Here is an 18,517-nt window from a genome sequence, read left to right as displayed (position 1 = left end):
TCTGCGAGGTCACGGACCGGTGCGCAACGTGAAAGGGCGACTGCACGGTGCCAGGGACCCGAGCTCGCAAAAGCTGGCACGCTTCGGACCTTAGTCCTAGGGTACCGAAACTTTCCAACGTCTCGCGCAGTTCGGGCAACTTGCTTAGTTCAGGCTGCTATTGACGTACGCAGCGTTTGTTCTATCTGCGAGATGCCGCGTAAGGCACTTCGGTCGGGGCAGTGGGATGTCACGAGCCCAATAATCGAAGCTGACTTCATGGCCACGCCTGTTGGCTACGCCGTAGTGGCTGACACCTATGAATAGTCCGCAATAGCCGGGAATGAGACGGTCAAACGATTCTTAGGCCGAATTCCATCAACCAAGGTGTCATACCTTTGTACCTGCATTCCAGCGCCCCTCTGTGGCCGCAAATGCGGCCACATTCTTGAAACCCAATACCACGGGCCTCCCTCCCACTCCCTCCCGCAGCACTGCGAACGGAAGTACCGAAATCTGCTCCCTCGATCATGCACGATCCAGCGATCCAGGGCCAACATCAGCTCCGCCACTACGATTCAGACCCCGTGTCCAGGCATGCTCGCCGTCTGACTCTCACTAAAACACGCGTACCATGGTTCAGGCGCGTCGTGAGCGTCGCCGCTTTACAGCCGCGCCCCGCGTCGACCCCTCCACTCATCTGCGCAAGCACACCCAGTCGGCGCACATTCTCGCAAGCAGCGGCACGCCAGAGCGGTGACGGCGTCCCAGGGTTCCTCCGCAGGCTAGTCGGCACAACGGAGCCCCCGAGTACCGCGGAAGCAAGCCAAGCGGTGTGCAAAGGGAAGAGTTGGACCGACGTGCAGCTGGGAGGGATTTGGGCTGCCGCGTGATATGGGCTACGACAGACGAGGTGTTAGGGGTTTTAGTGTACCAAGATTGAGAGTGGAGCTGCTGAGTGAGCGACAGAGCAGCAGCGCTGCTGCCGCGTATTGTTCGGCGGCGTTGGAGCCGGCACACGCGGGCTCGTCCCGACACTTTGTGCTCATTGTTTCCGTCGGCGAACGTCTGCATTGTCTTGCTGTTGCGTGCGGCTCTCGTGCGGGGGAGTCGCTTTTGTGGCGGCCCTCTCGTCAGGGCTGCGGCGGCTGCCACGTGTGGAGTGGGTCTACGGCGACTCAGTGGCTATGGGCTTCCCTCGTGACTTGACGACATCTTTCGGGACGGCTCTTGCGTGAGCATCTCGTCGGAGGATAACCTGGATCAGGTTGGGGAAGTAAAATTTGCGTGCTAGGAAGTTGCTATCAGAGCGTCTTCTGGAAGGAAACGTCCGGGCGCGTCGGGTGGGGATTGAGTCAGTGGCAGGATGACATGAAACGTGCAAGTATCCTGGACCTTGTGGTATATGTCTTGGCGTATTGTTGGATGGAAGGGATAGAGGATGCATACTTGCGATGCCGTGATGATGACACGATATAGATTGTCGTCTGTTCGACCATCAAACGTTTGTAACGAAGCATCGATGCACTAACGGTCGGCAAATGAAACGTCGCCTTCAGAACCCATTTCAAACCTGAATCAATATGTATCACACTAACATCTCGAATTGACGTCTTGAATGAATCAAAGAATCTTGTTGCCGTCACACGAGCAGACTTTCTTATGCGCCGCGGCAGGTGATATGGCAGCCCAAGGTCAGCTAGACATCCATGCAATGTTCGTGATGACGGTTCTCTTCACATTGCAATGCTTGTCGAAACGTGCGGACCCCTATAACCATAGTACGCACATGCATTAAGTAGACTGTCATATGATACCCTCACAAAAGGAGCACCATATGGTCCTGCAGGATGCTGAACAAGATATTTCCAGCTAATTAGACACTTTTTCATCATCTCTTTTCCATGAGTAGCGGTCCGCACATTATGGCAAGTACCGATATGAGTACGAAGTGATCACTTCGACTGATCATCATAGCTCATCTTAGCTCTCTCCCCCAGCTGAGCTGACTAGTGTGCTCATCCCTCACCACCACCATGTGAAGCTGCAACACCACTCCTCACTCCTACACCAAACTGTGAATCTGCACCAGCGTGATGGCCCAACCTCAATGTGATCTTCCTTCGCAACCATCGTATGTGCAATTGCGTCAGCGGCTGTATGTCTTGCATCGCCGCTCGACATTGCATGAGACCCTTCCATACGCAGCCTATTTTCAGGCGGCTCAGCATCTGCGACCCCTTTAGTACAACGCTCACCAAGCTCTCAGTAGTCAAGCGATGCGCTTAGCCCCCAATACCTCGCCCTACAAGTTCAAACACGACGAACAGAAGATCATGATGAACACCGCGCCGCATGGCACAGTCGAGGCACAGCGACCACCAACTCGTTACATCCTCAAGGATCAATGGACAGACAAAGACAAGTATAGACAGGATTCAAAGACGGCGTCTGCGCTATGCACGTAATCGCGGCTGCAGCCACGGACCGTACTTCAGCACTTGCTGCGGCTATTCGTCCTCTCGCGCGTCCTCCACGTCCTCCACATAGACTTCGTGGCAGCCTCACACAGTAGCGACTAATCAGCGCTCGATATGGCTTTCTACTCGGTGCTGACTCTTACAATCGCTACGCTTACCACTGCACTAGATCCACTGCAGGACTTCTGCAGGCTGCACAGCCACAGGACGGCAGTGGTTGATCGGAAGCTCTACATAGATGGAGGCTTTGTCAATGAGTCGCCGTTGACAGCACATTCCACCAACGATACCAGTGGGTAGCCGTGCGTTCGTGGTGGTATGACGAGCTGACGAGCTGACTGTGGTGGCTAGATACTTGGCTCAGAGTGGCTGACTTCGATACACCACACCTTGGTTTGCCGAATCAGACGACACTCGCAAAGAATGAGGACGTCCCATCAGTCAGTGGTGGGATTCTGTGGCCTGATACGGCGAACAAAGTCATATATGCATTTGGAGGGGAACAAAGTGAACCCAATACACCAGACGAGAGGCTGTGGTACTATGACATAGTTTACAACACCTGGAACATATCAAAGGCAGACGGAATCGGGAATGTCAGCGCATCTGCGTGGGGTCAGTTTCAACCAAGCACTCCCATAATCGACCACTGACCGTCACAGGCGCCGGAACAACGGCTTCTGACAAAGCTCTTGGCTATTACTATGGCGGCTGGCTCCCGAATGCCGCGAAGTCGAATGACGCTCCTACAGCTCTTTCCACGATGATAGTCTATAACATGTTGGACCACAAGTTCAGCGCTCAGTCCGGGCCTGATCAGGTTGGTCGTGCCGAGGGGTTCATGCTGTACATCCCTGCTGGTGATGCGGGACTTTTGGTCTACTTTGGCGGTGTCCAAGTGATCAATGAGAAACAAGAGCCGCTTCCTATGTCAGACATATTGGTGTATGACATTGCAAACGCCAGATGGTACAATCAGACGGCGAGTGGCAGTTCTCTGCCACAAAGCCGAAGACGTTTCTGTGCTGGTGCAGTGTGGCCAGAGGACCGTTCGTCGTATAACATTTACGTGTTTGGTGGAGCTTCTGTTGGGGAAGGTGTCGGATATGGCGACGTCTGGATACTGAGTTTGCCGTCGTTTACGTGGATCAAGTTCTTTCCCACTTCAGACGACGACACAGTGACAACACCGTACCACTCGTCGACCTGCAACGTTTACGAGAGCTCTCAGATGATCGTCGTGGGTGGCCACTCTACCAACAGCACCGAATGCGACGCTTCGGCCGTGTACGGACAACATAGCTTAGACTTGGGCAGGGCAAACAAAGACGTCTTGAAGTGGGCAGACTTCAATGCTAAGATGACGGCCTATACCGTCCCACCAGAAGTCATCAGCGTCGTCGGTGGCAACTCGTCCGGTGGCGCACCATCCACTGCGCCAAAGGAAGGCTGGAATGCACGAGACCTGGGTATCATGTTCGGTCGACACTACACTCCTGCCGTACGAGCCCCGAACCGACTGATCCCCGCATCGTACAGTTCGAATCCAGGAAACACAACTGACAACCCCATCACCGGCCCCGCCGTCGGCGGAAGCATAGGAGGACTCATCTTCCTCGCTGCACTTGCCGTCTGCATCTTCCTCGCCCGCCGAAGAGACCACTGCGCCCAAGAAGCGTCAACCCTGCAACTCCAACACCACATCCCTCCACCGAGCTTACACGTCGAGCTGCCCGGAGACCTAGCGCGCAGCTATTCAGCAGTCTCGCCGTCCCGCTTCGCACACCCTGGCTCGCCGGATGCTGCGGCTTACACCGGGACGCCGCTCAGCGGGGCGCAGTACGTTTCCCCACCGCCCCCGTGGCACGGCAGCTGGGCAAGCCCCGATCGCTCCACTCCGGCTTGTAGCCCATGCGAGCTGGTGGACAGTAAGGAGCAGGGACGCTTGGTGCTGGCGCACGAGTTGCCCACCATACGAACTCCCGTGCCATCGGCTAGGCACTCGAGGCTCAAAGAGGAAGATATGACTCAAAACAAGACTTCATAACGGCATAGATTTGGCCAACAGTAGAGAACGGTGAAATGAAGGGTTGGAGGAACGGATGGAATCTGCCAGTGCATTAATTAATACTGTCCTTACTCTCGGAAACTTTCTCAAAAGCCGTGTCTTTGTGCAAATATGACTTGTAGCACTTATTGGCCCCATAAAGTCTCGTTCGCTTGAACACATCTCTGGGAAATCGTGCACCGGTCAATTGCTACTAGTAGTCTGCTCTACCGTGCTTCAATTGACCCAGTCTAGAGCACATCACCTCCACTCCTGACACCAATGCCTCGCTACGAAAGTCTCCTCTATCACACAAGCTGCATATCCTGCCCTTACTTGTAGCCAGACCTAACCACCAGTGCGACCCAAAGAAGCCGCACTATCTGTCAACAAGTCTTCCAACCGACCTACCAAATCCCGCAGTGAACGATCAGCCTTAGAACTACCATACGTCTCCGTCGAAAGAAAACCATCAACATCGCAAAACTCTTCATCAAGAAAAGGACCATCTAGCCCCTTAAACCGAGAAGCTGGGAACATATCGCGACCGAGCTGTAGACTCTCACGCGTATTCGACAGCGGCAAATCCCGACGCAGCTGCTCATCCAACGACGCCAGTCCAGGGAATCGGGAGTTTGGATACTGATCGCGGCCGAGCCGCAGACTCTGACGCGTATTCGAAATCGGCAGCTCGCGACGCGATCGCTGCGCCGAAGACACCTCGCCTTGCACGTAGGCGTTATCGTGTGGTTCCGGTTTTGGATCGAATACATCATGCGCTGCATCCCGCAAGATATCGCTTAGAGCACTGGTCCCCAGACTGCCATTCTGGGACCGTGCTGTTTGCATCCTGAGCAGAGTGAGCCGCATGTGTTCTCTCGTCTGAAATTGCTCCATCTCCTCCACTAGCACTTCCCTGGGAATATAAGTGCTGTCTTCTCCATCGCAGTACGTCCCGGTCTCCTCGCCTGCGGCTCTCCCCGTCTTTACTGACACGTATGGTCCGCATTGGCGGGAAACCGCTTTCAAGTCGTCAATGACCTGTCTTAGCTCGCGAATGAAGAGGCGAGCTTGGTTTGCGAGGTCATCTATGCAGTGGTCTGTACGTAGCTTCATCTCTGTAGCGGCTTTGATTTCCTCGCTCATACGAAATGCCAAGGTGTCTTGGTCGTCTTGAGATGGCCGCCGACTGGCTCCATTGCGATGCCTGTTGGTCGAATCGTCTGATGGTAAGAGGTGACTTTCGTGGCTTGAGTAGTACATACGGTCTATCCTTCCAAGGTGTTCGGAGCATACATCCCTATGAATCGATGCTGCACTCGGGGAGGACCTGGACTTGATGCGTTTTGGAATTCGTGATGCTCGTAGACATGAACAATTGCCCTTTCTGACGGGATTCGAAACAAAGATAGTTGGATTTTCGATAATTGAAGGATCGAACGGCTTCGTTTTGTTGTCCTCTGTTTCAGGTCGATCGAGTGAACGTTTCTGATGCCCATCCGGCTCGAAACAGCTACGATTACTCTTATCAAGGGTTTGCTCGTTGGTACTAGTTAGGTCTTGTGCTGCCGTCTCATTCGGCGTTGGTACGTGTAAAGTCTTGGACGCCAGTACTGGAGTAAATGGGCAGTCGTTTTCCGATGAGCTAATCGAAGATGATGTGTTATTGAACACTGCTGGTGAAGCCTCCGACTAAGGGAGCTCATGTGTAGGGTCGGGCGGAGTGTACTTATTCAACTTGTAGCTTCTGCAGAACCACATAAACCTTTCAGATCTCGTCACGGGGAGCTGCTCGGATAACAAAGATATCAAGTGTGGTTTCTCTGTCAATTGGCGAAGTTCAGCTTCGGATGGATGGTAAGATCTTCTTTGATGACTGGGTGCTGTGATCCACCCGAGGTAGTGCTCTGTAGACCTGTGGGCAACAAACTTTGAGTTCGTGAATCTGGCTCGTGGAGCACATTTATGCGTCGGTATAGCTGAGCCGTCTCTCAAGTATTGCAAACGCACATTGGCATCAGTCGGCTCTGAGGGCTCAAATTTGTAGCGAGGAAGGAGCTACCATCGCTCATCGCCTGCAATCCAGGATCAGCAATCTATGCAATCTTCCCTCCCAGAAACAGACACATACTTGAAGACTCAAACTTGGTCGGAGGGACCGAAATACGAGTGACCTCTAGATTGTCTTGTATCTGACCCGGTTGTAGTGTCTGCACTCGTGATCGGCGTCTTCCACTGAGTCTGTGACTAGTCTCCATTGCGGCAAGTGTCGATGAAGACTCGACGTCTACGAAACGGTCTCCAGGCGACTGTAGCGTCGATGTGGAAGCAACTTTGGTAGTGGCCCCAGATCCAGAACTAGGACTGCGCGAACGGAGATGGGCGCATGAGTGTTCTGAACTAGTACCAAACACAGGAAACCGTTTCATGAGGCGGGCGTGAGCGGCAGGTAGTGCTCGTGTCTGGCTTGAGGCAATCTTGCTAGTGGACGGGCCAGAACGCCTTCCAATGATCGAGCGTGCATTGTGACGCCACGAAGGGAATCGCTTTGAAGGTCGGCCACGATCTCTCTCGGCCGGGTCGTTCTCGATCTCGTGGTACAAGACTGTGTTCTCAGGGGGCAGCGTAGTCCCTTTTTCGAAGCCTGGAGACCTTGCGACATCTGTCATAGTGCTGAGATTGGCGTTGTGGTGTGTGTATGGAAGATTCGATGCCGATGAAGGAGTACGTGCACGTGCACGAGCTGCGGGTTGCTTGCCTTTATCCGGTCTGCCATCTGGCCGGCGGTTGTGTTCCGGGGCTATTGGAAGCCGTAGGTAAATGAAAGTAATACTAGCAATAAGAGAATGAGACTTTGAAGCTTGAAAGTAGCGATAAATTGTGTTGTTGGTATCGGAACGGATCATGACATCCATGGATGCAAAACCAGGCCTACCGAGCTGCACCTGCTCGTCCCTCAAGGCGGTACTTCCTTACCAGCCCAATCCCAGCACTTGCCTCGTCCCTCAACACCCACCTGCCTGACAACATCAACAAGTCGTTCAGCCACCCACTCCTTCTCGAAAAGTTTATCCTTCTCGACGCCGCCCCAGAACTGTTTGCTGAACTGCGTCTTGACTGTACCAGGATGCAGAGCTACAGCGAGCGCCTTGTCCTCAGATGCCATCCGCAGGTGATTATCGAATGTCTTGACGACCTGGTTGACGCCGGCCTTGGACGCACGATAACTGTACCAACCCCCGAGTTTGTTATCGGAAATGCTGCCCACGCGCGCGGACATGATTGCCATGGTGGCGGCAGACGGCAACCCCTTCATTATCTCCTGGTCTTCTTCAACAATTCCTTTCTTTTTTGGCAGGAACTGAGAGAAATGCTTGATCATAAGCATCGGGCCCAGCGTATTAGTCTGGAAGGTCAGCAACGCATCTTTTGCGTCGATCTGGGCTGGCGACTTTTCGGGATAGAGAAGCCCTGGTACAAAGAACGCAAGCTGAAGCTTGTGGTCGTTTTTGAATAGTTCTTTGCATGAAGCCGCTGCGTCTGCGATGGTGGATTCGTCTGCGGGCTGTTGTTAGCTTCGGTACAAAATTTATAGAACACCGAAAAGAATTAATACCTGTGACATCGAGTTTCAATACCGTTAATCGTGCTTCGTCAACCTTCAATCCCTCCAGCAATTCCTCTTTTAGCTTGCCCAAGTCTTTGCGTGCTGTCGCAACGACAGGTGCATTGGTGGTCTGCAGCACCCTTCTGGCAATCGCGAAACCTATGCCCCGCGAGGCAGGCGATATCATGGACCATGGCGGCATTTTAACGATGGAGGTCTGTCAATAACAACAGCATCTATCTTCAACAACTGAGAACTACATTATGAGGTTGCTGAACTTTGGTCGTAGCGCGATCGATGATGACATTATACTTGCCCTGGCCATCGAACTTGGCCGCTTTGAGCTTAACGCACAACCACTCTGCCAAAGAACTCGACACCTCGCGCTTCAGGAATCGACATTGATATTATGGGGTATATGATATTCGTATATATTTCACGATACAGAGGGGTATGTCCCACCAGAGTTATTGTGTCTCACCAGCCACTCGGCGTCCTCGAATACCGACACCTCCTGAACGTTTGCAAGACATGCTCGGGCTCAAGGTCGCCATTCTCCAGCTCCAAGCCCACGACCTTGGCCAACGCGGCAGTAAGCGCCGAATTCTGTCTCTGCAGGAGCATCACTCTCTCCTGTAGCCTGAACATCTTGTCTGCGCTGCTCTCCTCCAGGACCTCGATCTCTACTGCGCTGTCCCCTATCATCTCGCCGCTGCCCGGCTCGGGCGTGTGTCTGGGTGTCGGCAGCGCACCAGCGCCGGTTTCTGAGTTGTCCTGCAGTGTTGATGCCGACCCGGAAATGGTCGACGGGACTTCCCTCCTCCTGATGCGTTTCAGATCGCGCAGCTTCCTCGCTTTTGTCTGTTCTTCTCGCGATAGAGGACGCTCATCGAGTGGATGCTCGTCGACAGGGACTGGAATTGGGCTGATGGGCGGGCTCTTCTCTTTCCGCAGCGCGTTTGCAGCAACTGCCATGATGTTGGGTGCAGAGAAGGACCGGCTCACTCGGTCGTAAGAGCTGAAACCCTGGATAGCACGCTCCACCGCGGGAGACGCAAGAGCGGGGACAAGCAAGTCTTCAGTGAAGCTCAACGACATGCGTCGGGGTCGGTGCTTAGGGTCTTGTGATCCGTGAACCGCGACAGGGAAAGTGGGATTATCCGTGCTGGACAGTCTAGGAATGATGATCCGGAGATGCTTTGCTCCGCTCGTTGTTATCATCTCACGAGCGCAGGTAGGTACTTTGGGTTTCTGACGTGCACGTTGAGGCGACCCTTCTACAGACCCGACGCGCGCAGCAAGACTCTTGCGTTTGACTTTAAAGATCTTTGGGCCGCCCTTTGCATGCTGTCGACTGACCGCTTGGATATCAGTCTTCGGCCCTGTGTTTCTCAGATAAAAACTGAGATCGTTGAGGCCTAGGTCGCTGCTGGCGGTAAGTGCGTCGTGGCCGAGGATTGGTGGCGCCATTCTTCCAAGGCAGGAGGAGCCAGCTCGGGCTGCTTGCCCTACCATCCCGTGTTGGCTTCGTTGCTTTGATATCCGGATCTCCGAAGCCCTATGGTCGTACTCTGTGAATTGGCCTTCAGCCGCACGGGCAAAGTCACTATCCACTGACGTGATAGATTCTTTACGGAGGGGGAATCGTGGATTGGTCCGACGCTTGGGACTTCGCTCTGGTACAGCCGGTGGTAGGTCGGTGATCAGCTCCAGGTCGTCAATTGGAAACATAGTGACTGGTTCTGTGGAGCGCAAGGTTGGATCCGGCGAATGCGGCAGTGGCATTTTCGGTGGGCTGGGTGTGTGACGGTGGCGCACCCTTCTCAAACTCGACTCTCGACTATCCGCCTGACTGTCGAAGTACTTCTGGATTACACCAAGCGGCGCCACTTCCTCCAGTTTCTCGAGATCTTCTTGCGTAGGCTTGTCACTGTTGGTGTCGCTCCTCGACGCATCGCGTTCATGTTTGGCTACCCATGGCTCCAACGAAGCATAAGGGAGGCTTGTATTGGCCATAGAACCGACGACTTTGTAAGGTGTCTGGCGTCTCGACTGCTTCTTTTCTTTCGAATCATGATCTGGTGTGCTAGTGCTCCGGACACGGACGTCTCTCTTCTGGTGGCTGTTTGAGATGATGGCTCGTGCCTGACGTGGCTGGTAGGTGATGATCTTCGTCATGGGACCAGACATTGATCGACGTTGTGGCGGCGCAGCCATTGGTCGATACACTTCTGGGGACATTGGGGGGGATGAAGCAAACATGGTCGGTGATGAGGCAACGCCGACTTCTCTTGAATCGAGTTCGAACGGAGACCCAGGATTGACAGTCAGTCGCTTCTGCTCCAGGGCAGGACCTGCCGAGGAGCTATAACTTATTTGACTGTTGATGCGAGGACGTGAATAGTTTTCGTTCGAGGAGGATGTTGAAGGCCGATACACTTCGATGTTCTGCGGTGCGCGCATGTCGAAGTTTCTAGGAGTGTGGTTCACAAACATATCCTTTCGCTTACGCTGGGCACCAAACTCGTCAATATAGTGCACTGGAGCGAGTGATAGTCTGGTCTCGTGCGTCTCCGAAGCTGCAGCCGTAGCCGTCGTTGTGTTATCGTTGTGCGTCTCGGCGGTGGACTTGCGCTTCAGACTTGGTAGAGTAACACTGGCCCTCCGGTTCTGCTCTTTGGATTCGGCAAGCGTTCCTGCGTACTCGAGCGCGCTAATACCAGGGTGACCAAACATAGGGAATGAATTGATCAATGTCTCTGTAGACAGAGACTCAGCCATTTGCAAATGTGGGAGGCCGCGCCGCCTAAATGCTTACGCTGAGCAGCGGGACCGCCGTGTGCCAGACCTCACGGGAGTGAGCAGCTGCAACAGCTGGCGACAGCTGAGTTCAGAACGTGGCACAACCAGGAGACTGGTACTCAGCATATGCAATTGCTGTTGTACCACTCTTACTTAGGGAAAGTTTCGGCTCTTCTTTGGCCCTTACGTTGTAACGTCGGCTAGGGATGATGGCTACATACAGAGTGGAATACTGCGCGTAAAGCGAATGCCCGAATCTGAAGGGAGGAAAATCCTGCAGTGTAACTAGTGGCGGTAATTGACAGTAGGGATCACTTCTCGAGCTCGTGATGGACGTTACGTGACGCGACGTGACACGGCAGGCGTGGATGTTGAGCAAGTGGTCGGCAGCAATGACCTGATCCTCAACGAAGTGACAGGCCTCAAAGGCCGGGGTAAGGTCCGATTAACAGAAGCAAGGGCCTTGGGGTGGTTCGCAAAAAGTTCCTTTCATATTGATTGCCTGTAAAGCTTGGTACCGAAACTACTGGAGCAGCTATCAACAGTTCAATTGATCTGTTGTTGTATCGCAGGTGTCGGGATCTCGACCTTGGTTGTCGGGATCCTTCGAAAGCCTCTGACGGATTGCTGCTTGGAATGTAGGACAAGATTGTCGCGTTGCTGCGAGAAGCGTTGTGCAACTTGCCTTCTTTTAGCAACATCAAAGGGAGTCTTTCAGTCTTTGCGACCCGCACGAATGGAAAAGACCAGTGTTCAGTAGCTCTGATCAAGAGACAAACTTGGTGAAGACCGTTCTATCGATGTTTAAGGCGCGATAAATGAGTCTGATTGCTGTCATGCGTTCCGTTGCTCTGGAGTTGACGTGTGTCGACTCGCAGATGCTGTGCACCATAAGCTTTGCAGGAAGCCATTCCGATGCAACTGTAGACGAGAAAGACAATTTAGCCGCGGCGAGCGCCTCTCAGGAGTGCTGGCAGGCCATAAGCAGTATAGGCAAATTCACAGACGGCACATCTGAAGATCACTGGTATATCGCCGCCATCATATCCAGCCACGAGCGCCCTGCCGTCTTCCGGCCAATCCTTAAAGGTCGACAAACTTATATGGGGACGCCTCCAAAAAGCAAGCATACGCAGATCCCCGCTATCTAATCTACAAAGATACCAAAGTTTACCATGAACGCCGATCAAATGCGGAAAATGCATGTCATAGCCAAACGCCACGGACAGGATCCAATGTTTACCCTGTCTTCGGCTTCTTGGGCCTATTATCAATGAACGGCCCACTAGGCTTGGGCCTCTTTCTGATCTTAGGTTTTGCCCGCATACCCCCGAGAACGTCTCCGGGCGTGCTTGCGCGATCGCTCTCGACTGCCGGTGAGCTTCTTGCATGAGCGGCAGGAGTTGATGTACCGCTGTCGCCATTGCGTGCATGGGTGTTAGCGTTTGAAGCCGTGTCCGATCGATCGCCGAACAAATCGAAATCATCGCCGTTGTTTTCGTTTTTGATGTCTGGGCTGTCGCTGAGCTTGCGCTTTGCGTGATGCACAAGTCCCTGCTCCGTCTTGATCTCCTGTTTGATCTCTTGCTTCGAACCCTGTTCAAGCTCTTGCTTGATGCCGCCTCCGTTGGACTGATGAGCCCCCTTGCTACTCAAGGACTCTGATTTAGGTTCCGTAGTTGAACACTGCGACTGCAAGTAACCTTCCTTAGGTGCTGGGTACTTGCTCGAATGCTCGCTTAACATTTTCTTGATGTTGCCATCTGTGAACCTCTTCCTACTCTTCGCATCCTCGACCAGCTTCCTCCAGAATTGACCTCGGACAAGTGATTGAGAGTTGCCTAAGACCCAAAGTGAAGACTTGGCGCGTGTCAGGCCGACGTTCATTCGGCGAATGTCCTGCAAGAAACCAATGCCACCTGCTGGTGACGCACGCACACACGAAAAGATGATAACTTCGCTCTCGCGACCTTGAAAGGCATCGGTGGTGTTGAAGTCAATTTCGTCGATGATGTTGGCGCCATACGCATATGTGAATTGACTCTTCAGCTCCCTGAGCTGACTCTTGTAAGGCGTGATAATACCAACTTTCCCCTTGAAGTCGTAGCTTGCGTAGTCGGTGGTAAGTCGCTTATATAATTGTAGAGCGACATCAATTTCAGCTCTGTTGATCAACGAATGGCCCTTCGGTGCGGCTGACTGTTGACCAAGGACGTCAAAGAAGCGATATGGGCCAAGCAGCATGCTCTGGTGCCACGGCTGCTTGCGCATACCTGCCATATCGCCACCATCCAAGAGCTTGCCATCGTAGAATGTCTGGCTTGGGAACAGACTAATCTCGGGATGCATGCGGTATTGCGTATCCAGAAGATGCACATCATCGGGGTGGTTCTTTTGCATACGAACGAACAAACTCTGTTCGTAAGCGAAACGAGCAGCTTCCTTGGAGAAGACCGTAGGTGGCAGCTGCTTGGGATCTCCGACTAGAATGCACTTTGCGCAGCCATACTTGAGAGGAATAAGTGCACTCATCTCAACGCACTGTGCGGCCTCGTCGACTATGACAGTCTCGAATTCGATGCTGAGGCCCTGAAACATCTCATGGCCAGAACCACTAAGCGTCGCGCAGATGACGTGTGCGTTGTTCAAGATGGCTTCCTGAGCTCGTCGGCGATTGAGATCCGCATTGCGACCAGCAAGCTTCTCGTCGTCTTTTGCATTGTCGATTCTGGTTCCGAGGTTCTGCTTCTGTTTTCGCAGAGCGTTGATGTCCTCTTGAAGCTTCTTCGCGTCGTCACCCTTCAGCTCGCCGGTCTGGATCTGGTCTATAGCGTTCCTCAACTTTTCGGAAATTGCCTTGTGATCAGTAAACAGCTTCTGTGTGGCCTCACGGTCGCTATTCTTTGTGTTCGTAGTGCCCAATTTCTGGCTAACGAGCTCTTCCAAGCAGACGTCCTGCACTTCGGACTTGATAGCGTCGCTTCGACCGAGACGCACTATGTTCAGCTTGCGCGCATCGCCGTTCAGAGTCTTGATACCAGTCTTGAAACGCATGACTAATTCGTCGACAGCTGCGTTACTTGGTGCACAGACTAGCAACTTTTTCGCTGCCGTGTCACTTCGCTGTTGAGCGCCGGGCACCGGTACGGCTGTTCCACCCCTTCGTAGAGTATCTGACAGGATTGCACCAACAATGGCAGTGATGGTCTTCGTCTTTCCGGAGCCAGGGGGACTAGGTTCGTATTAGCAAGACGTGCAGCTATGCTGAATGTGGGACGTACCCTTGAATCAACGTAAAGGCATCGTTATCCATCGCTGACTTGACAGCTCTAGCTTGTGCTTTGTTCAGATTGTAGTTCTCCACAAGCGGGTCAATTTGCTTGTCGCTGTAGGTCAGAAGAGGCGATGGCTTGGCCCGGATGATCTCGTCACAAAGGTCATAGTACTGTAAGCCCTTCAGCGCACCGTACTCACGCTCAAGCGGCGTAATGGATTGCAGCTTGATACCAAAGACAGAACTGCTTGGGTTCAACGCAGAGGACAGAGGATTGCCTGGTACTACGCGGTATGAGACTTCAATGTGCTGCTGTTTCCTTTTTACACGAAACACTCTTGCTAGGCAGGTCGGCACCTCAGCTGAGGGCGTCTTTGTCCGGGACAGGAGGATGATATCGCCTTCCGAGATGAAGATATCACGGTTCTCTTCATGCGTCATCGTGCTACCGACTTCTTGGAACATGTCCACACTTGCTCGTGACGTGATGCGGACCTCATAGGCCTTGTTCTGGTTTTCTTCTCGAGCTTTGACGAACCCTTGCCAGGCTTCCAGCGTCAAGAGTGGTTCAAAAGTGTTCTGATAGTCGTTCGGTGTTCGGAAGGTATTGAGAACCTTGGAGTAGATACTGGGATTCGACTTGGGCGGATAGTCCCCGTCGTGGTAGTAGTCCCAGCTGAGAATGGCCCTGTGGAGCGATGACAAATCAGGAGCAAGGCGAGCACGCATGTCCTTGATAGAGCGCTGTACCCTCTTCTTCTTGAATGGCATCTGTATCTTGACTTCGTTAATGATGTTCGTCTTCGGTCCAGCCACTGCCTTCGACTTTTTAATGCCGAAGAGATCTTCATCGATGTCACCTTCGCTATCATCAGACTCATCGGACGAGTGCATGAGACCTTCACCCTTAGCTGCAGAATCTTTGCCCAAAACACCCAGGCCTTCAAGCCCAGAACCTGCTTCGTTAGTCTGTGTAAGACCACGAGCTTGTTTGGCCTTCGCAATGGCAGCCGCCCTCTCTTTCTCTCGTCTTTGTAGTTCGAGCTGGCGCTTCCTCTTGAACTCATCTTGAGAGTTCTTTTGTGCATCAACAGCTTTTTGCTTAGCAAGCTTCGCCTCTTGGGCCCGCATAGCTTCCCTCTTCTCTTTGAACGCACTCGAGCCCGAAGTCAGGCTGGACATCAGTCTCGCCTTTGCGTCGCTCGGTGACGCTGCTACACCCGTAGACATCCATTTACTGATAGAAGCTTGCTTAGGTGCCACGGCCTCTTCTTCCTTGACAATGGAGTGCCCAAGATGTGTTTCGAGTGCTTGTTGTAACTCAGCCTGTTGTGTTGTACTGAGCTTAGCTCGAATGTCACCAGTCAAGATTCTCTCCATGTAAGATAGAGTCTCGGTGCTGATTTCGATCGACACATTGTGCAGTCGAATAAGAAGCTTGCTGATAAGAGTGACGGACTTGCTCGACAAGAATTCATCTCGTAGACGGAGCCACTTGGCCAAGCCTTCCATAGCATTTGCAGGCAACTCAAGTAGCTCTTGCAGTAGCTCGGTTTTCGCCTTGCTCTCATCATCACCCGACTGGGCCTGCTTCTTCAGAGCTGTCGCAAAGATGCTACATTGGTCAAAGACCTCGTCGGCAAATTGCATGGTATCTCGACAGAAGTCCATCATCATCTGCTTGTCATAGAAGCCCAAATTGCTCCAGGCTTCTGTGGTCGCAAAAATCATGGTAAGTGCATCCCACAAATTTCTCCAGATAGTCATTGTTGCCGCTGCTTCTCCATCATTAAGGTCTTTGGTACGCAAGACACCGTCTTGGGAGTTGCACAGAACATCGATAACGTCTCGACATGTCCGAATCATACTCGGAGTGGGCGCGAACGCCTTCTTGCGCATGACTTGGCGAACCGAATCCGAAATGCCCAAAACTACATTCCTAAAGTAGTTCTTGATAATGTGCTGCAGGGCATCTCGTCGCTCCTCTTCCAGACTAATGACCTTGAGTAGCTCGATAGCTGAACTCCTAGTGTCCTCTGTCGAAGAAAACAATAGTGAGACGATCGCACTCGCGGCTACTGGTTTCTCGAAAAGAGCGTGTAGCTGCGATGGATTGAACTCGGACAATCGATCAACGACATCCGTAATCGACTGAGAAAGGAGCTTGAAACGATCATTGAAATGACGCACCTCTGCGGGGACCTTCTCAACGCCGGACTTCATTGACAGAGGTTCAAGTCCAATCAGAGCTCTTCCCGCAACGAGTAGATGTGATGCAAGGTCCAGGCTCTGATGGTCAATGGCCTTCAATATAGTCTTCCAAATCGGCGCAGAAGACGGTGTCTCTGTCGGCGAAGGCTTTTTCGCCGAGATCAGCTGCCTTTCAATAATCAAAGACTGAGCTTCAAGCAAGAAAGCGTTCTGGATCACAGTCAAAGTTAGATCTGCATCTTCTATATCTGCGTCGCTGCCGCTGCCGCTGAAGGTCTTCAGCCTCGAAACAAGCAACTGAATATGCGTCGAGAACATGTCCATCATGCCGTTCACTGTTGGTTGTCCGACGAACTTTTCGATTGTCTTTCCTTCGCACATCTTCTTGAACGTGAATTCAAGCACCTTCAAGCCTTCGCGAAAGCACTTCGCTCTGGATACTTGAGGGTATCGTTCGTCCTGGAAGCGACCGAAAAGTGCCTGTGCAAAAGGCCGAACAGCTGGACCAAGATTTGCTGGCTTGATAGAAGCGGTGAACCGAGGTATCCAACTGAATGCTGCCTGAACGTTGTTCATACTCTGTTCATCATCTCCCCTTGCTGCAATCAGCACCTGCTGTAACACAGGGCTGTTGAAAATCTGCTCGACGACTGTAGCTATTGAAGGAGTGACGGCGTTCATGCCTTCCCAGAAGTCAACCGGGGCTTTTTTAAGTAGCTCCTCCATTGCGGCAAGTATGTCGAGAAACGCTTCCGACTTGAGGGAAAGATGGTCGAGCATCAACCGATAGAAGTTTCCATCGAGGCCGCGAATGTACTCTGATATCAGCTCTCTGTCCATTTTGCTGATAATCAAACGAGCACCACTCCAGAACAATGGGACCAGTTCGAAATCGAGATTGTTCATCTGGATCTTCATCATAGCACTGATCATATAGTCTCGCACAGCCCACTCAAACTCTGTCTTCAGAAGATCGCGCTTGAACGTTGACCAAGTTGTCGCTGCCCATCGTTGGCGACTCTCTTTCTTGCTGAAGAGGAATCGCGTCATGGCTGGGAGGTAGGCTTGCACCTTCAGCCGTTTTTTTGTTTGAACTAGCTCAAATGGACCATCAAAGTGCTGTGTGAGGCGATCCTCGTTCCGCACAAGGGCATCGCAGCTCAACGCCTCGAAGAAGGCATATGTGCACGATGGTGGCAGTATCCGTACGCCGCGAGCTTTTGGTTCTGCGCTGCTCAGTATGGCGTTTGCTTCGTCCAAGCCAGGTTGTATACGCCCAAGACATTGCTCGTCCACCACGTTCAAGAAGTCCCCTATGTTTTCTTCGTCGTATGTGTCGAAAAGTCGTGTCCTCCATTCAGCTCTCGATTGGTGAAAGACTCGCACGCAGACATCGCAACTCTGCATGAGCTGGTTCAGCCGGCTCAGCAGCCATTCCTTGTGGGGTGCTGCCTCGTCTCCATCAAAGGCCAATATTTCCATTGCCTTCAACGTTGTCCATTTCCGCTCGTTCGCTTGTAGCAAGTGTAGCTCGCGGTCTTGTAATATGGCAGGATCGGTCTCGGGCGGGTAGTTTGCTACGTCTTCGTCGTAATATATTGCCCCATCTTCGCCGGTGCGAGGGCAAAATAGATGTTGCTCCTCAGGTAGCGCTCGAAGCTCGCTACACGATTGAAGGTTAGCCATTACTCGTTCGTGTGTGAGGGTGCTACAGGTGATGACGTTTTGGATAAGGAGACTGATGCAAGTGAGAGAAGAGACTGAAGGTGAGTCTGATGACGGCGTGCCTGCCCATCATACTTACTTGATCTTCTCGAGGATCTCCGCCATGTTCCACCACAGCGGCCCTCCACGGCGCTCAGAGGTGAGCGGCCCGTACTATGGACAGGACAATATATCACAGCACGCTGGCAGCGCCTCACCGCGACCCACAAGCGCTCGCAGTCGCTGGTGGAGGAGGAAAGCTATCTACGGCCGCCAGTGCACCACGTCTCCCCTTCTGCGTACCTGCCTCAACTCCGTAATGGGTGCGCGTCGAAGGAACGCGCCCTGCTCTATGTACAGAGCAATGGAGAACTTCGGTGGAGGGGCGGTGCTTGATTGCGTGGAGGTTGAGT

At 52.7% G+C, this 18,517-nt stretch overlaps 5 protein-coding genes across 5 annotated transcripts; 2 read left to right on the top strand and 3 right to left on the bottom strand.

The window, feature by feature from the left end:
* Positions 1 to 2,573: 2,573 nt before the first annotated feature.
* On the top strand, positions 2,574 to 4,506 carry C7974DRAFT_364823 (uncharacterized protein; the record flags this gene model as incomplete). The annotated part of the gene is made up of 3 exons (XM_046139811.1): positions 2,574 to 2,755; positions 2,824 to 3,074; positions 3,122 to 4,506. The coding sequence occupies 3 exons, from the start codon at positions 2,574 to 2,576 to the stop codon at positions 4,504 to 4,506; spliced, it is 1,818 nt and encodes a 605-aa protein (XP_045994023.1).
* A 2,789-nt stretch (positions 4,507 to 7,295) lies between these two features.
* Positions 7,296 to 8,382, bottom strand: C7974DRAFT_426988 (uncharacterized protein). The gene is made up of 2 exons (XM_046144542.1): positions 8,123 to 8,382; positions 7,296 to 8,064 (listed from the first exon to the last, which is right to left on the bottom strand). Exons 1-2 carry the CDS (start codon positions 8,313 to 8,315, stop codon positions 7,463 to 7,465), a joined length of 795 nt encoding a protein of 264 aa, XP_045994022.1. The 5' UTR covers positions 8,316 to 8,382; the 3' UTR covers positions 7,296 to 7,462.
* A 208-nt stretch (positions 8,383 to 8,590) lies between these two features.
* C7974DRAFT_317913 (uncharacterized protein) lies at positions 8,591 to 10,849 on the bottom strand (the record flags this gene model as incomplete). Its single annotated transcript, XM_046138624.1, has 1 exon — positions 8,591 to 10,849. One exon carries the CDS (start codon positions 10,847 to 10,849, stop codon positions 8,591 to 8,593), a length of 2,259 nt encoding a protein of 752 aa, XP_045994021.1.
* Positions 10,850 to 11,346: 497 nt separating this feature from the next.
* Positions 11,347 to 12,241, top strand: C7974DRAFT_400727 (uncharacterized protein). Its single transcript, XM_046142532.1, has one exon. It carries the CDS (start codon positions 11,734 to 11,736, stop codon positions 12,064 to 12,066), a length of 333 nt encoding a protein of 110 aa, XP_045994020.1. The 5' UTR covers positions 11,347 to 11,733; the 3' UTR covers positions 12,067 to 12,241.
* On the bottom strand, positions 12,155 to 18,230 carry C7974DRAFT_416083 (tRNA-splicing endonuclease-like protein; the record flags this gene model as incomplete). The annotated part of the gene is made up of 3 exons (XM_046143956.1): positions 12,155 to 14,147; positions 14,197 to 18,063; positions 18,205 to 18,230. 3 exons carry the CDS (start codon positions 18,228 to 18,230, stop codon positions 12,155 to 12,157), a joined length of 5,886 nt encoding a protein of 1,961 aa, XP_045994019.1.
* Positions 18,231 to 18,517: the final 287 nt, after the last annotated feature.

This window comes from Boeremia exigua (assembly GCF_020726555.1).
Source record: "Boeremia exigua strain MPI-SDFR-AT-0100 chromosome Unknown C7974scaffold_10, whole genome shotgun sequence".
NCBI classification, from domain to species: Eukaryota; Fungi; Ascomycota; class Dothideomycetes; order Pleosporales; family Didymellaceae; genus Boeremia; species Boeremia exigua.
The sequence above is the reverse complement of the archived record's forward strand: the minus strand, read 5'-3'. Positions and strand labels throughout refer to the sequence as shown.